Raw genomic sequence first — 16,396 nt, forward strand, 5'->3', positions numbered from 1 at the left:
GCCAGGCGGGCAGTGTAAACTAAAGGTGGGCTGCTGTGTAGGGGGTCACTGAGAGGGTGGCGGCCCAGGTGCTGGGGAGATGGGCATGTTCTTTCTGAATAGGAAGCCTGTCTCGGAATCTGCTTGGGGTTGCAGACCCACTGCTACCTGATCATCCAGCATTTCGGGAGAACGTGGATGTCAAGGTTTGTATGTAAACTTTGCCAATCTGAAAACACTCTGCGGGCCAGGCTGCACGTCTGTCACTTTCCCATGCCTGGGCCTTGTTTTATACGATGTTTCCTGACTTTTCTGCATCTTTGGTGTTTCAGAACCATTTCTACTCTGGGTGATGGAAGCAGAGAAGCCCGACATCTATATGAAGGAGTGATGGTGTGGGGGTGGGGACTTCCTGATTGCAAGCCCTGACCGAATCTGTCACTTGTGGCTACAGGTGGGGGCCACATTGCTGACCTCACCACGGAGCAGCAGGATGAGGGAGGTGTGCCTTCCGCCCTCAGGGCCTCCGGACCACTTCATTCCTCTTGGCTTCTCTCCTTGTGTGTATTGAGTGTGAGGGGAGAGGCAGCTACTCTTTGGGTGCCCTGGGGATGTGGATGGAAGGGACGGTCTAAAGTGGCGGGAGGAGCTGCCTTTTCACTTCTCTCTCTGGTGCCCTGAGAAGCGGACTTTCTCCTGACTCATGGAAAGCCCGAGCAGCTGCCCTGGACACAGCTGGCCAGAACAGCTCCAGGGGGTGCATTTCCTCTTTCCTTGCTGTGGAAACAAACTGCCACACACTGAAACCCTGAAAACCTACACATTTGTTGTTTGTATTTGTTCTAGGCTTAGAAAATTCAGGAAGCATTCCCTGAAGAGGTGTGATGAGTGTGTGAATGCAAAGGCCTGAAGTCCGGGTTTCCTCGGTCTTCCCAGGCCTGCAGGGCCGTGCCTGCTCTGTGTCAGTGTGGCTCAAGAGCTCCGTCTGACCGGCACCCCTGAGACACAGGATCTCGGTTTCTGTTGCAGCTGGGCTGCTGCTGTGTTTGTTGTCCCGCCAGCCTTTGGCTCCAGAGTCAGGCTCTCTGTTTCTTCTGCTCACCAGTATGTCACCTACCTCCAGCATGGTGCCTGGGGACTGACAGGTCCTCAGGAGATGGTTACTGAATTTGTGTTTGGGGCTCATAAAGAAGCTGCTGGGGGTCAGCCCGGTGGCACAGCAGTTAAGTCTGCATATTCCACTTCGGTGGCCCAGGGTTTGCCGGTTCAGATCCCGGGTGTGGACATGGCACTGCTTAGCAAAAGCCATGCTGTGGCAGGCATCCCACATATAAAGTATAGGAAAATGGGCACAGATGTTAGCTCAGGGCCAGTCTTCCTCAGCAAAAAAAGAGGAGGATTGGCAGCAGTTAGCTCAGGGCTAATCTTCCTCAAAAAAAAAAAAAAAGGAAGCTGCTGGGACAGGGACCTGGAAGGTAGGGGGTGAGGGCTGTCCTGACATCTCCAGGACACTGTGTCAGTCGTACCTGGGGTTCAGGTCGAGGTGGAGGAGGGACTGCCTGCAGGTGAAGGTGGAGGGTGGCTGACAGCTCTCAGCTGTGGAACCTGCAACTCAGTGCGTTTCTTTAGGGGCACTAAGGACAATTCGCTTACTCTGGATGAGTCTCAGTTACTTCCTTTGTAAAATGGGCATTCTGTCTCCTGACGATGTGAAAGTGACATGAAACCATATCGATAAAACATTGAAATATCTATAGTGTCTGGCATGTGAATGGATGCTCGGTAAACACCAGCTTCTGTTATTACTGCCTGAGGCATTAGGGGGGCATTGAAAACTCTGCAGAGGTGGAAGGGGTCAGATGCCTTGGGTCCCACTGTCCATCACACAGTCCCCTAATCCATGACGCATGCACACCAGGATCCGGCAGGCTTTTTCTGTTCTCTGATTGTCACAAAGGCCCCCCCTCCGTAGGGCAGTGGCTGGGTCGGAGTGTCTGCCCAGGGGGAGGGGGCCGCCTGTTGTAACAGAGGTCTTGCTGGTTTCAAGTGCTCATGGTTGTGTTCTTTTTGTTGTTGTTGTTGTTTAATGTAAAGAGAGATCTTCAGTTACTGTTTAAAACCAAACCAAGACTCGAGAGAGCCACACAAGGCAGAAGTTGAGCAAACAAGGGAGACATGCATGGCCGGTCTCCCGCCGCGATTCGCATGCTGACGGTCACAACTGTGGTCGCCGCTGGGGCCGGCCCGGCCGAGCATCCTGTGCCTCAGCAGTTACACTGTTTCCGACTGGACGCCCAAGGGGAGCATTGCTAGTCTTTAATAGCTACCATTTTCTTCTTTCTTAAGATAAATCTATTAGTAAAAGGGCAGTTATGTTAATAACATAGATGGGGGAAAAATGGCGTGTGCAGGTGCTGAGCCTCGGCTGGGATTGCGAAGGCCAGTCATGAATCCGTGTAGACGGGCATGGGCCTCTTGGTTTGCTTTTGAGCGTGTATACAAGCCTTTTCTCTTCTTTGACCTGCTTTTGAGTACTTTTTAAGCACTCGGTCCTGTTTTAAGTGTGTTATGTCATCTCATTTCATTTTCCCCTGGCTGGGGAGACACAGGCTTTAAACATGTTTTTATCTCCTGCTTTACAGGTGAGGGACCCAAGGCTTGGCAAGGATGAGTCCAGGCTCACACCTGACTCCCTGGGGAGGGAGCAGGGGGCTGCAATGCCAAGTGGTTCCAGAATAGCGCTCTTAACTAGACATTCTGTTCCTGAAACCACTTCTTTTAAAAAAAAATCATTTTGTTTCAGGTGACTACAGCTGGAAAAACAAGCGTCACATAGAATTTTGGAAAAAGGAAGGAAAAACCTTTATAATTGCCATAAAGAGTTTCCACATATTAATATTGGCACATTTGTTTGCAGGAATAATCTCTAACTGATTTGTAAAAGCCTGTTTGATGATTTTAACATAGTCAACAATATTTACATTGGAAAATCTGAATCCTCAGGTTGAGCAGGCTGGCTTGTGTAGGCGGTCGCAGACTCGAGGCTGGTTCAGATCTGGATTTTAATCCTGGATTTGCTGCCAAGTAACTGGGACTACTTACTCCGCTCCCCCAGGATCATTCTTTGTCTGTACAGTGGCCTTACTCATGGAACCACTGCACCTGCTGAACACCAGTGATTGCCAAGCACGTGTTCTTGGCTGGGCAATGTTGGTTGTCAAGTGAGTAGAACCTGGCTCCATGTTTTAGAAGTGGGTGTTTCCCTTCTTATCTGTAGGTTTCCTTCATTCTTCGTAAACGGCAGGCCGTGAAGTTTGTTCTACCATATGGTCATGGCTTTTGGAAATGAAGTCTAGTGTTTTCATTATTTTCAGTATGAGAGACGTGGACTTTTCAGGAACCTTCAGAGGGATTTTCTTTGTAATAATAATTCATCTCATGTGTGACTTCTGTTATCTTGCAGTTGCATATTTCTCAAAACTATTTTCTCCATTCGTGTTATTATTTAAATGTTGACGATTTAACGGAGGGATAGCCCATCCATTTTGGGCACAGTGCAAATTAATGACGATTAGTTGATTTAAATCCTCAGAGGAGCTGTTTTAATTTTGTTTGCATATCTACTTCTTTTCTTGTCAGAAGTCAGAGCTGTGCTATTTTTAACTACTGATTTAAAAAAAAGGAAGTCATTTTTGCTTTCATGGTGTATGTTTTGTTTCTTAAATGTCACGAGGCCTGAAGGCTGTCAGTGTTCATTCTCAGGGTGTGAGACTAGGAAGTCTGCCCCTTTGCTCATCAGAACACACCCGTCTCAAATAGCTTTTGGAAATGTACATATCATATAGATACAGGTTTTTCAAAAATGAATGCTATTTAAGTAATAAATCTTGGGGGTTTGTGATTAACAATCGTAGTACAGCTTATTACTTTATATGGTGATTCTGTTGGGAATACTGTTTGTGACCATGTACAACAGGCTTATGTTTTCTTAGCAATTTAGACCAATTTTTAGCTTATGTGACTCTTGAAATTCATCCAGATCTTGGTAAGGTACCTTGGGTTCCAAAACATATGACTAGCTAATATCGCTACATATTATTTCCTGTTCTTTATGGGGGCTGTAATGTGAATAATGTTTTTATCCCGTTACGACCATTTTCTTTAATGTTGGCCCGGAGTGATTAATTACGTTTATAAACATGTCCTTTGAGTCCCGGATTGAAGAGCTGTTGAAGAGTTTATTCAGTATCTGATCTCAAGTCCTTCTGGTTTGCTGTGGCTTGCAGTCTTGGGTCATTGATTTGTCCCGTTCCCTTTTATGGTGCTGTTGTATAATCTCGGTGAATATGAAGACATTTCTTAGGGTAGCAAACAATCTCACCAAGTAGCTTCTGATTTCTGAAGGAAGTCTGCCTCTCAGGTGTAGTTGCCAGTTCTTTCCCTCCTTTGTTAAATGGAGGAGAGCAGACCTGGTTAGCCTCCAGAGACACTAGTTACTGGGGGACTGAGTTGGGCTTAATTTAGCAGGTTTGTGCCCACCCTCCCCCAGGAGAAAAATGGGTGTCAGATCCCCCTATGATGAAAAGCTTCCTTCACGTCAGGAATATCGTTACTGTAGATGTAGATAGCACCATTAGTAATGATTATGTGCGACAGAATTAATGATTTCAGTATTTTCCCGCCGTGGGTGTGTCCCAAGTTCAGGAGGCCAGGTGAGCAGCGCTGCTGTTTGAGGGGCCTTGTTGAGGTTTGAGTTCAGTGTCCATTCGTCCTTGCCTTTGTTCTCCTTGCAGGAGTTATTTCTCCCTGTGATTGGTATCACGTAGTACATGAGCACGCTCTTGGTATCAGAAGTCCCTTCAGCCCGCAGCTCGGACCCCTTCCCACTCTCCTGCCCAGGACGGGGGCGTTTTGGCCTAAGGACCCTGCTGTGCAGCTAGACCACTTGGATTTGACTCTCAGGTCGTGACCTCGTAGCTTTGAGACATTTAGCAGCTTATTGAACCTTCAGGCCTTATCTTGCTCAGCAGTCATGGGATTGTCATTAAAGTCTCATATAACAGATGCGCAGTATGGTCGCGAGCTGTGACTGGTGCTCACTTTGGTCCTTGTCCTGTGGGTGTTCTCCTGAGCATTCAGGTGAAGGTATATGAACCCCTAATGACCCTAACAGCCTGAAGGACATAAATGGGACTGCATTCTGCATAATATTCTGCAGGGTTTTTCCCCTCACTGCTTAATATCGTCCATCTCTTTTTGCTGGTTTATTTTGTCCTAGTCATGGTGCTCAGCTCTCTTATTAGTTCTGATAAAGTTTTCAATTCTCTGGGGTGGTGGGGGGAGATCATCATTTTATGTAAACTGGAGAAATGTTGCCTTATCCTTTCAAATATTTGTTCCTTTTTCTTCCCATTGACTAAATCTTTCAGAGTGATACTCAGTAATGGTGCTGAGGCCATCATCCTCGACTCATTACATTAGGAATGGGAATGCTTCTAGTGTTTCACGCCTGACTCTTGGACTCAGTGAGATGTTTTTCTGTATTAAGTAAGCGCATCTGTGTGTCGGGGCAGGGGGACGAGATAGAAACTCCCCCCCACCCCCATCCACCTTGTTTTTTCCTTTAGTTTCGTGTAAAACAGTATATTGCTTCTACTCTTTGATGAAAAAATATCTATTGCAGCTACTGTGTGCCAGGCACTGTGGTAGATGCTGGAAATAAAACCATGAAAAGGACAAGTTCCCTGCCTTATATGAGCATCTAGTCAGGCAAGTGCTGGAGGTGGAAGTTTTGGGTCATTCGCTCCTGTGGTTTTGTTTTCTGTGTGTCAATGAGATTAGAGGTCTGGCTGGTCCCTAGAGAGGCAGAGTCAGGGCTGGAAGAGTGGGCAGCGGTGCCTGGGTGGGGTGGGGCCAGGCAGCAGGCCTCCTGGGGTTGTGAGCCACTTGGAGATTTCCGCATACCGCGATGCGCCTTGTGCTCCCTCCTGGCAATCTTGACTCACGCGTTATGGGAGTAGCAGCGTGGGCAGCAGCAAGCTTGGGCTGTGGCATTAGGTGTCCTGGTTCTGCCCTTTCCATCTCTGTGCCTCTGGCCTCAGTTTTCTTATCTGTAAAATGAGAACAGCAACACCTACTTCAGAGCTGGTTGTTGAGACTGAGATGATGTTTGTGAAGCACATTACCCCTGCCGTGGTTGGAAATGTGCAACTGTTAATGTTGCTATTGCCATGATTACGTGTTTCAGTTTATGCCGGGGTCAGAACTCAGATTCAGACCCCCTAGTTTGCTGTTTTTTTCTCTGACCTTTTTATGTGCGTGCCTCCCTGTCTCTCTGTCTCTGGTTCTTGTGTACCCAATTTGCCAGTATAGTTACAGGCCAGGGGGCGCGTGCTGTGGATGGCTCAACACCTTCTGACTATCCACTATAAAGTACCAGTATGGAGAGCTGCCTGCTACTGCCCCTGAAGACCTCGCTCCTTTGTGTGTTTGGGATGGTGATACTTTCCTTCAGTAGTTCTCAGAGGTGTGTCTCCCCTTCCTAGTGGATGTTCGAAGCCAGTGGCTGGAGATGTAATAACCACGAAAGTAAGTTGTGACAGAGGCATGTGATACGGAAGTAAGTAGCACAGCACAAGGGAGCAGATGACTCGGAGGCTGTAAACACCCAGGTGGAGGCAGAAGAACCCAGAGAACTCGGGGCTCACGCACGGCCGTGTGCGCCCTGGGGGAGGGTCCCCGTTACCTTCCCGGGTCCGTTTGACACACCTGTGTTGCTCTGCTTACTTAGTCCATTTACCAAGAGTTGTGTTGTGGCAAGAGCTCCTTCAGCTCCTTGAGTGATCTGGGCCATGTTATTGAACGTCCCTCTGTCTTGGCGTCCTTCTCTGTAAAATGGGGATAGTAAAATAACCACCTGGTACGTAGTGCAGAGTGCAAGAGAATTCCTGAAGCACATTTGCTGCAGTGGCTGACTGCACATTGAGTGAGCGCTCAGTGAATGTTAATTATCTTTGTTACTACCACCTGCAAATTTGCAAAGATATTTTTATTAGCGATTTTGAAAGTAATTAAGTACATACTAAGTTATTTTATATTTTAAATTTTCATTAGAAGCGACTAAAAAGATTTACATTTAAGATCTAGAACTTTCAATTTTTAAGCCATATAGAGAAAGACAAATACTGCATGATTTCACTCATATGTGGAAGATAACAAATACGAGGATAAAGAGAACAGATTAGTGGTTACCAGAGGGGAAGGGGGTTGGGGAGTTGGCGAAAGGGACAAAGGGGCACATATATATGGTGATGGATAAAAATCAGACTATTGGGGGTGAGAACGATGCAGTCTATACAGAAACTGATAAATAATAGTGTATACCCCAAATTATACTATGTTATAAACCATTATAATCCCAATAAAATTACTTAAAAAACAAACTTTTGGTTTTTAATTTTTATGTCTGCTTTGGTCAGTTATAAGTGCTAAGAGTTTGGTTTAGTAATGACTAAGCAATAAATACTGCAAAAAGGCTATTCTGGAAAACAGATTTTTGATCAGAATAGAAGCAGATGATTTCGTTTGGTCAGGGTTGGTCTCTTTTGGCCTCCAGAATGTTGTACAAGGTTGCACACAGAGCAGTGCACCTAATAAGTGCCTATTACAGTGACTTCTTCTTTTCTTGTGTTCAACGAATTGCCTGAAGTCTTCCCGTCAAAACCCTGAGTTCTGATGCACCATTAAAGCTGGGGGGGGGGGGGGCAGGGCGGGCATCCTGTGGTTGGTAGCCCCTCTTTGAGCCTCCTGGGGGCAGGAGGAGCTGTCAGCACAGAGGGAGGGAGAACGGGGGGCAGACCTTGTCCCAGGGCTGGTCTGACTTCACTGGCCGTTCGGCACCTCTGACCTCCCACTCCTGCATCCTGGGGCAAGCCTCTCCCATCTGCCTTTGCTATTTACACATCTTTAGTTAGATATCGAAATACCAGGATTTGCCTGTGGAAAAATAGAAATAAAAACAAAACAACCCCCCAAATTCCCGTAGTTCCACTGCTGAAGACAGATTCTCCCGCCTGTGAACCACCTGTGTGGACCACTTTCTCCCTGTTGGGTCGCCCCGCTTTTCTCTGATTTGATCCATTATGTGCCTCTTTCACCTCTCAGAGGGAAACTGTCTGTTCCTGGGGCTGGGGTGGGGACTGCTTCCGCAGCACGCTTCACGGATGCCTGGGGCACTCATGTCTTTGTGCTTTAAGATGATTTCCTTGGGCTGTATTCTCGAGATTGAATTATCGGAGTAAATAATATGAACACTTTTAAGACTCTCGTTACAGAAGAGAAATTACATCCAAAAGGGAAATACCAATTTTTATTCCTACAGAGTAATCCATGAGAATCTGTTTATATCTGGTACCCAGAAGAGGGCCTGGCAGTTGTAGGTGCTAATACATGTTTACTGATGAATTAATAAGAAAATGAACGAATGAGGCTACTGCCTGTTTCATGGTACTCTCTTCAGTGTGTGATCATCAAACTTTTTTTCCCTCGACTTGAAATTTTGCATTGTAGCCTTCCTATGTTTGCCATTTACCCAGCAGTCCTCTGCTCCTGTAATTCCTTGAACCACAACCACGTTTTCTACTTTTTATGCCTTTGTTTCCTATTGCTGCTGTAACGGTGTCAGAAATTCAGAGGCTTAAAGCGGCACACGTTTGCTCTCAGCGGTTGTGGAGGTTGTGGTCTTTCTGGCCGTCACGGGGCCGCTGGGCTGTGTTCTCTCGGGAGGCTCTAGGCGAGAACCCGATTCCTTGCCTTTTCCAACTTCTGGAGTCACCTGCGTTCCTTATTGTGTCCCCTTGCTCCATTTCTAAAGCCAACAGCACAGCATCTTCAAGTCTCTCCCTGACTGTGAATTCTGCTTCCCTTGTCACATCTCTTTCTCTGACTCTTCCTGCCTCCCTCTTTCCCTTATAAGACCCCTGTGATTACTTTGGGCCCACCGAATCACCCAGGATGATCCCCCTCAAGAGCCTTAACTTCATCACAACCGCAAAGTCCCTGCTGTCACTTAAGCTGACATAGTCAGAGGTCCTGGGGTCAGAATGTGGGCGTCTTTCACGGGGGGCATTATTCTGCCTGCCTTATACTTTTTTGTTCTTTTGTTCATCTCTGTTTTGAAATTTAACTCATTCTTCAGGATTTTTCTTGAAAGCCACCTTCTAAAAGAAACATCTAATAATTCCCTTCAGTCTTCTCTCTCTGATCTTGTTAAATGTTGTTGACTTTCTGAGATCATTTTCATTTCCTTTTTTGTGCATCCAAATTATTTATATACATGTATGTCTGTCCTACTTAATTGCCATCTCGTTGAAGGCAGGGGTTGTATTTAGTTCATATCTTGAACTACTAACTTACCTCAGATTTTTGCCTGAAGTTATTCTGTGTTAAAATAATATTTATTTCACTTAATAAACAATTATTAGTTTTAAAAAAAAGGGAGCTTAATACTTTTAGAAGTTTGTTTATAGTATGAGAATGCATTTCAATGTACGTATTTGAAATCATGATGTCCTGTTGACTGTTATTTGAATGAATTTGTTAGATGGCATCTGGCCGGCAAATGGAAGCCATCCTCTAATTCCTAAAGGTTGATTGACGTGGAGCCGTCGAGGCTACGGGGCATCCGTGTGCGGGAGCATGAGCCGTGGGTGTCTGTCTGTCTGCGCGCTGAACACGTGTGATGGGGTGTCCCCTGGAACTGGTGTTTAGAGTTAAATAAGCAGGATACCCTTCTTATTTTTGATAATTAGTAGAATCTAGAAAAGGCCTCTTGGTCAAACCACTGAAAATGTGAACCAACACTTCCTAGTAAATACAGTAGGGGGAACGTTTGAATGGAAGGTTGTTTTGAATAATAATGCTAAAATTACAAAATTTTATTTTATAACATTTTTTCAATACTAAAGGACTAGTGAAATGCTTTTTGACCCAAATATATAAATGGGTAATTACTCATATTGCAAGAGATAGCTGCTTTCAGGTTGGTATAATATGACCTGATTTTCCAGTGTGATTTTCTGAGACCTTAGTCATCAAACTTCCGTTGTAATATCTTACTGTCTCTTTTATAATAGGCACAGACCCTGCCTGTTCCTTCTCCCCACCGTGCCAGTGTCCTCAGGAAAGAGCCGCACCATGTGACAGGCTACTTGATCTTCAGAAAGGAGTGCACTTTGCATTGTGGGAATCTGACCAGTATTGGAAAATATGTACTGGTTGAAAATAGATTTTGAAATGTACAATTTTCTATGGGCATAATTAATATGAAGACAGGAAAATTTCTGTGATAAAATTTTCTATTTTAAAAACTCAGTCTTTCAGCAGCATTTTCCTCTGATTTCCTTAATTCATTTAATTCCTAATAATGACAATTTGAGACCACAGCTGCAGCGGGTGGCCCACAGGCCTGTCTGTCTTCAGGTTGAGATCTCAGGTGTCTGTAAGCTGAGGCAGACGGTGCTCCCACCTATGAGACATGTAGGTGCAGGTGCCTGGGCGTCATTACTTCCTCCTCCACACTGGCAGGATGTCTTATTGCTTTATGATTAGCTGTCTTTTCTTCTTTTCCCTCTAGAAGGTGAACTTTTGAGAGCAGGGGCCAGGTCTTTTAAACTTTTGTTTCCTCAGTGCCCTGCATATCCTGGGTACTCAGTAAGAGCTTTCGGAAGTGAACTGACTCCTTCCTAGGATTTGTTCTCTAGCACGTTGCCCGAAACCAGTGGTCACATCTGGATGTGTTACAAAGAAGTCTGTCCTTTATCTGTCCTTTTCATTGCATCTCTAGGTCAAGCAGAACCTATTACTTAAGTTGAGCGAGTCAACTGTTTATTCTTTTGTAGCATATTTTCATCTTATTTTGATGATGCAGAAGAAAATAAGAAAACCTTTTAAAGCGTGCACGTGACGTGTGTTACTAACTAGATTAACTTATTAAAAGCGGATGGCGGTATTTTTAGGGTAACTGCTTTTATTCCCTTTGCTGTTCTAAATCTAAGCATGTGGGGCCTCGCTGGGTTGACTTTTGTAATTTTACTTTTCTCTGGATTAGACTGAATCCAGGCAGGGATTCCTCCCAATTGGTTTTCTTTTTTAAATGTTATGTTCGTTCTTTATATATTTTCATTGAATTATTTCTCTTGTTTTAAATTAAGAAACCCAGAGCTCCTTTTGAAAATAAGAAGAAAGTGTTAAAACTTTACCTACTCCCTGCTTGCTTCCTGCCGCTCACTGGGTGAATGTTTCCTGTGATGTGGCTGGTACCCATCTCTCTTGGTCATTAGGTCGCCCCCAACGATGAAGCTGTGGTGACGCTCCTGTGTGAGTGGGCCGTGAGCTGCAAGCGGTCGGGCAAGCACAGGGCAATGGCCGTGGCAAAGCTCTTGGAGAAGCGGCAAGCAGAAATCGAGGCAGAGGTGGGTTCCGTTCTCTTTCTGCTTATTGAGGGCCATCATCTAAAAAGACTGTTTGGGGAGGAGTCTGTTTACTCTCATTATGCTATTTTTTTTCTTTCTATTGAAGGAAAAAGGGAGAACGTACGAATTTACATACGCACTCCATGGCAGGGTCCCTCTAAGTTGATGAAGCCAATCATTTACATTCGGGACTAATTTAAAATTGTATCTTTCAAAATAAAACCTTTACCTTCCATTTAGGACAAAAAGATGTCCCTTTGCGAGGTTAAGACACACACATGTATATACGCTTTGTACTATATCCTTTGTATATATCCACGTGTGTGTGTATGTGTATGTATCCACACATGTATATAATATACACCAACTTTTATGAATTTTAAAGCTACCTAATGTTTTAGTGGATCTGGAACTACTTTCTTGAGGTGGTTGTGACTATGAGATGATAGATCCCAAATCCTATTAGTTTTTGAGATTGTGTTCTGGCCCCAGAGAGAGCAATTAAAGCCTCAGAGTAGATTGTAAAGGAAAAAACAAAGCTAACTTCATAACACGAGCTTTAGGGGGAAGATGTGCGAGTGGGCCTGCTTTTCTGCTGTGAGGCTGAGCAGGGCCGGCTCTGGAGAAGGGGGGTGTGTGTGTGTGTGTGTGTGTGTGTTCGTGTTCTAGAGGGATCCAGGCCCTGTGCTCGTGTGTGTGTGTGTGTGTGTGTGTGTGTGTGTGTTTTCCACAGGGATCCAGGCCCCGTGCTCCCTCCTGGGCTGCCCCAGGGCCTCCTCGCTCCTCCCTTTTTCTCCACATCCTCCACCCCGCACCCAGGGCCGTCTTTGCAGCGTGGAAACAGACCCCGTTGTCTGCCCAGGACTCCTGGTGGCTCCTTGCCGTGGCCCACAGAGCCCCCGCCTGCCTTCCGCCTGGCTCGCCCCTTCTCCCGGATCACGTATAGCTCCGGCCACACTGGTCTTACTGTGCCTCCAGCATGCCGCACTCGCATTTATCTCGGGGCCTTTGCTCCTGCTGTTCCCTCTGGGCAGCACACTCTGCTCCCCAGTCTTTGCGTGGCCCGGTTCTTTCTCCCATTCCTGTTTCAGAAAGTGTCACTTTCTCTGTAGCTTCCCTAGCTCAGCATGTGCAACCTTCTTGGGGAGATCTCCCTTCACCACCTTATCTACAGATGATGGCCTCTGCCCCCCGCCTCAGCCCCTTTCTCCCGTCACTCCGGATTCCTTTCCTCTTTGGTTTATTGCTTAATGCCTGCCGACCCCCTCGAGACTGTAGGCTGACAGCAGGGACCTTGCCCACCCTGCTGTGTTGTGTCCTTGGCACGCAGCGTAGCAGGCGCCTAGGCAGTGTTTGTTGCGTGAGTGGGTGAGTGCTCAGCTGGCTCCTGTTACTGACCACACACCTGCTGCCCAGGAAGCTCTTCGAAACGGAACTGGAAGAATGTGTTCATAGACTCGTCTCTCCCCATGTTGGGAAAGCACTGTTCACCAGATCCGAAAGACTGGGGCCTGAGGAAAACCACATGGCCCATTTTACAGCGTGCAAATTGAGAAAAGTGGGTCATTGCTTTTTTTCTACATGTTTATGAATAGATAGACTATTCTACAGTGAATTGCAGTGATTAAACTTGTAACTAAAGTTGGATTTCTCAAATTTCATCACTCCTTCTGGATTGTTGTTATTGTGTCTCCTCCCCCTCTCCCCTGGAGGGCCCTGGCATACACACACACACTCACATTCTCACAAACACACTCACTCACACACACACACACACTCTGTCTCACACACACACACTCACACACACTACACTCACACTCACACACACACACACACTCACACACACACACACACACACACACTTTGAGAAGAGCTTCACACATGGATTACTGTCTAATTTTAATAGGTGTAAATGTATCCATATCTAGAAATGTGTTTTCTCAGAGATGTTTAAGATAATTGATTTCTAGTAAACATCACCATTTTCAAAATTTGACCTTTGTGAAGAGAGGATGGATTGTAGAAATAATATCTTAAGGTAATAATTAATATCTTAAGATTAAAGAAGAGATAATGAAAATGGGAAGGGTCAGACGGCTTCTGACCTGTTCCTTTTCTGGTAAGTTCTGTCTGTAAGGATGCAGAAGTTAAACAGCTTCTCTAGATGAGTTTCATAAACTGTGCAGTTCCGAGGTTCTGAGAGATCTTATTGTGAAGTGTGTTGAAGAGTGGAAGAATCGTACTAGAGGATGACGCCGGCTTCCTTGTTTGACCCCACGCATCCCCACACACCCTCGCAGATACACCTGCCTGAGCGCCCCCCGCACAGGAGAGTCAGTCAGTCACATCTGCCCAAGTATTTCTCAGTTAAACACTAGCTTTTGAAAAATGAAGACAATCTCAAATTATTTTTAGCAGTTTTGCGTAGGGAGCTATTGTGCTAGGCTGTGCGTTCAACAGAGACTCATGCCATGCTGTGCAGTTTATAATTCACGCAAATAGTGTCTTTCATGGTGGTTCTTTGGAATCATTTGAATTTTTCTGGAGAACTTTGCCCCAACTTTTAGAACTTATATTTTCGTACAATGCATGGCCCACAAATAAGTACAGAAATCTCCATTAATTTTGCATGTTTTATCTAAGAACTTAGCTGTTAATAAAAAACCAACAAATTCATGACCCACTGTGCCTGTACTGGTCCTCTGTGATTAACTGTGCTTGTTTGTTTTCAACCTTAGAGATGTGGTGAATCAGAGGTCTTAGATGAGAAGGAGTCCATTTCTTCAGCCTCTCTTGCTGGATCTAGTTTGCCTGTTTTCCAGAATGTTCTGCTAAGGTTTTTAGATACACAGGCTCCCTCATTGTGTAAGTAAAGCTCTTTACTTCTAGATCTTAAATAAGGGATAGATCCTTTTCTTGGGGCTGATTCTCCTTTTGTTTTTCTTATTTGCGTCTTATCAAAAGTTCTTGTCACTGAAACATAATGTATATTTTACTGAGCAAAATTTTGTAGCATGTTTTCGATGTAACTTTTGTGCAATTTTAAAATCAGGCACTCTTCAAAGACTTAAACATTTCCAGATTGTATTAATTTAAAAAATAAGTCACCTCATTCCCTTATATTTCATGGACTAATTTTCTCTTTCTAGATCTTTCTTACCAGAAGAGACAAGCTAAGATTCTGGGATGTTTCACTGTATATCGTGATTTGGAATTTTTTGAACCATTTTCTAAATTGCTGATTTTCTAACTTGTAATCTTAAAAGGGGGCAAGAAAATTAGACAAAAGAACTCTGTAACCAGGTCCTTGATACACGGAAATAATTTATGAAGGTGGTTGGCTGCTTGCCTACACTCTGGTGGATGGTAGTGTCATCGCACGTTCTCTTCTGTCTTTTGTTCTCTTGTTGGTGGGGGTCATGGTTTTGGGAATAAACGGCCAGCAGTGGGCTCATGCTGTGGGCAGACACCTTACGGAAGTCATTGGTGTGAGCTGAGCAGGCTTGGTCTTATTCTGAGGTCTTCATGTGACAAAGAGGGCCTTCGCATAGATAGTGATAGGACTACAGAAAAATGGCACAAAGGGAAAAGTGATAGAAAGGGGAGAAAAAGAATGGAGGGGGCAGAAGGGAGACGTTTGTGGAGAAGAAACAGGTAAAGCAGCAAGAAGTTGGCCTGCTTCTGATCCTCTGAGAAGGGCCTCCTTGGGGCTGTGACGCTGGGGGAGAGGTTCTCTTAGTTCCTGGGTGGGAGAATGGTGACGGCAGGAGCCACGCTGCTGTTGGATTGGAGTGAGCAGTGGAGATGGAAGCCGCAAAGCCCAAGGACAGGAGATCCGGCCGGGAGAAGGGTATTGTCAGGGACGGCAGCTGGCAGATCTGACTCATCTCGGATCCTGGAGGTGAGACACGTCGCCGGTTGTGTCCCTCATCCCGTCCCCGCTCCTGTTCCCTCTTCGGGAAGAACGCCCTCCTCTTGTGCCTTTGCCTGCTCTGGATGCGTCCACTGCTGGACGGGGAAGGCTGTCTCTTGTGGAGAGGCCGCTGGTCATTGAGTTCGGTGTGGGTGAGATCGAACATTTGGGTTTAAGCTTCAGGGAGCTGAACTTACCGTTCCCACCTGTTTGTTTCTTGCTGGTGTCGTGGCTGTGCTGGTACCAGGGTTGGGGCTGGACAGGTGTAGTTGAGTCTTAACATTTTTTAACCTTCTCTCAAAGGTACAGAGTTTTAGAGTGCAGTTATAGTATTAAAAGTCATAATGTGCGGCCAGTCCCAGTGGCCTAGTGGTTAAGTGTCCTCTGCTTTGGCAGCCTGGGTTTGGTTCCTGGGTACAGACCTGTATCACTCCTCTGTCAGTGGCCATGCTGTGGTGGCGGCTCACATATAAAAAAAAAAAACAAAAAAAAAGGATGATTGGCAACAGATGTTAGCTTAGGGCAAATCTTCCTCAGCAAAAAAAAAAAAAAAAAAAAAAAAAAGTAAAAAAAGCCATAATGTGAGTTAAATAGACTGGTTATGAATTTAAAAAGACTGCACAGCTCCATCTTTGTGTCTCTTTATTCCATTTTCCCTTTTTCAGTAGATGCCACTCACTACTTTTTAAAATACTATTTGAACTGTGGTTCTGTAGTCTCCTTTGAAGAAGTGCAGACACATCCCCTACAAATACATGGGCACATTCAAGGTGTGAGAAGTCATGAGCTGTTTTAATAGTAAAACCAGAGGGAAGCAGGCTAGCCCTGCATTTATGTTCTTACCTGAAGTTTTGTGTGTTTACCTTATTACTTAAATGGCTCTTGATTTGCCGGGGACCACTGCCTTTACGTTTGAAATTGTGCTTAGCGCACTGGATGCTATTTTTCAATTCCAGAGGGACGATCACAACCTGTGTGCCAGTCCTGCACAAACAGTGGTGCCTCACAGTAAATTTTCCAATGTGTCTTTTAT

At 45.3% G+C, this 16,396-nt stretch overlaps 1 protein-coding gene across 30 annotated transcripts in view; it reads left to right on the top strand.

Annotated features, from left to right (window-relative positions):
- Positions 1-16,396, top strand: part of MED12L (mediator complex subunit 12L) — a 315,757-nt gene that overhangs the window by 79,135 nt on the left and 220,226 nt on the right. For all 30 annotated transcript variants that reach the window (XR_011527248.1, XR_011527249.1, XR_011527252.1 and 27 more), the window contains 2 exons: positions 11,319-11,450; positions 14,189-14,315. Coding sequence is in view for 24 of the 30 variants with exons in the window: in XM_070576341.1 (XP_070432442.1) it covers positions 11,319-11,450; positions 14,189-14,315 (259 nt within the window). In the remaining 6 variants the exon portion in view is untranslated. The remainder of the gene's footprint in view (positions 1-11,318; positions 11,451-14,188; positions 14,316-16,396) is intronic.

Source organism: Equus przewalskii, chromosome 15 (assembly GCF_037783145.1).
Source record: "Equus przewalskii isolate Varuska chromosome 15, EquPr2, whole genome shotgun sequence".
Lineage (NCBI taxonomy): Eukaryota > Metazoa > Chordata > Mammalia > Perissodactyla > Equidae > Equus > Equus przewalskii.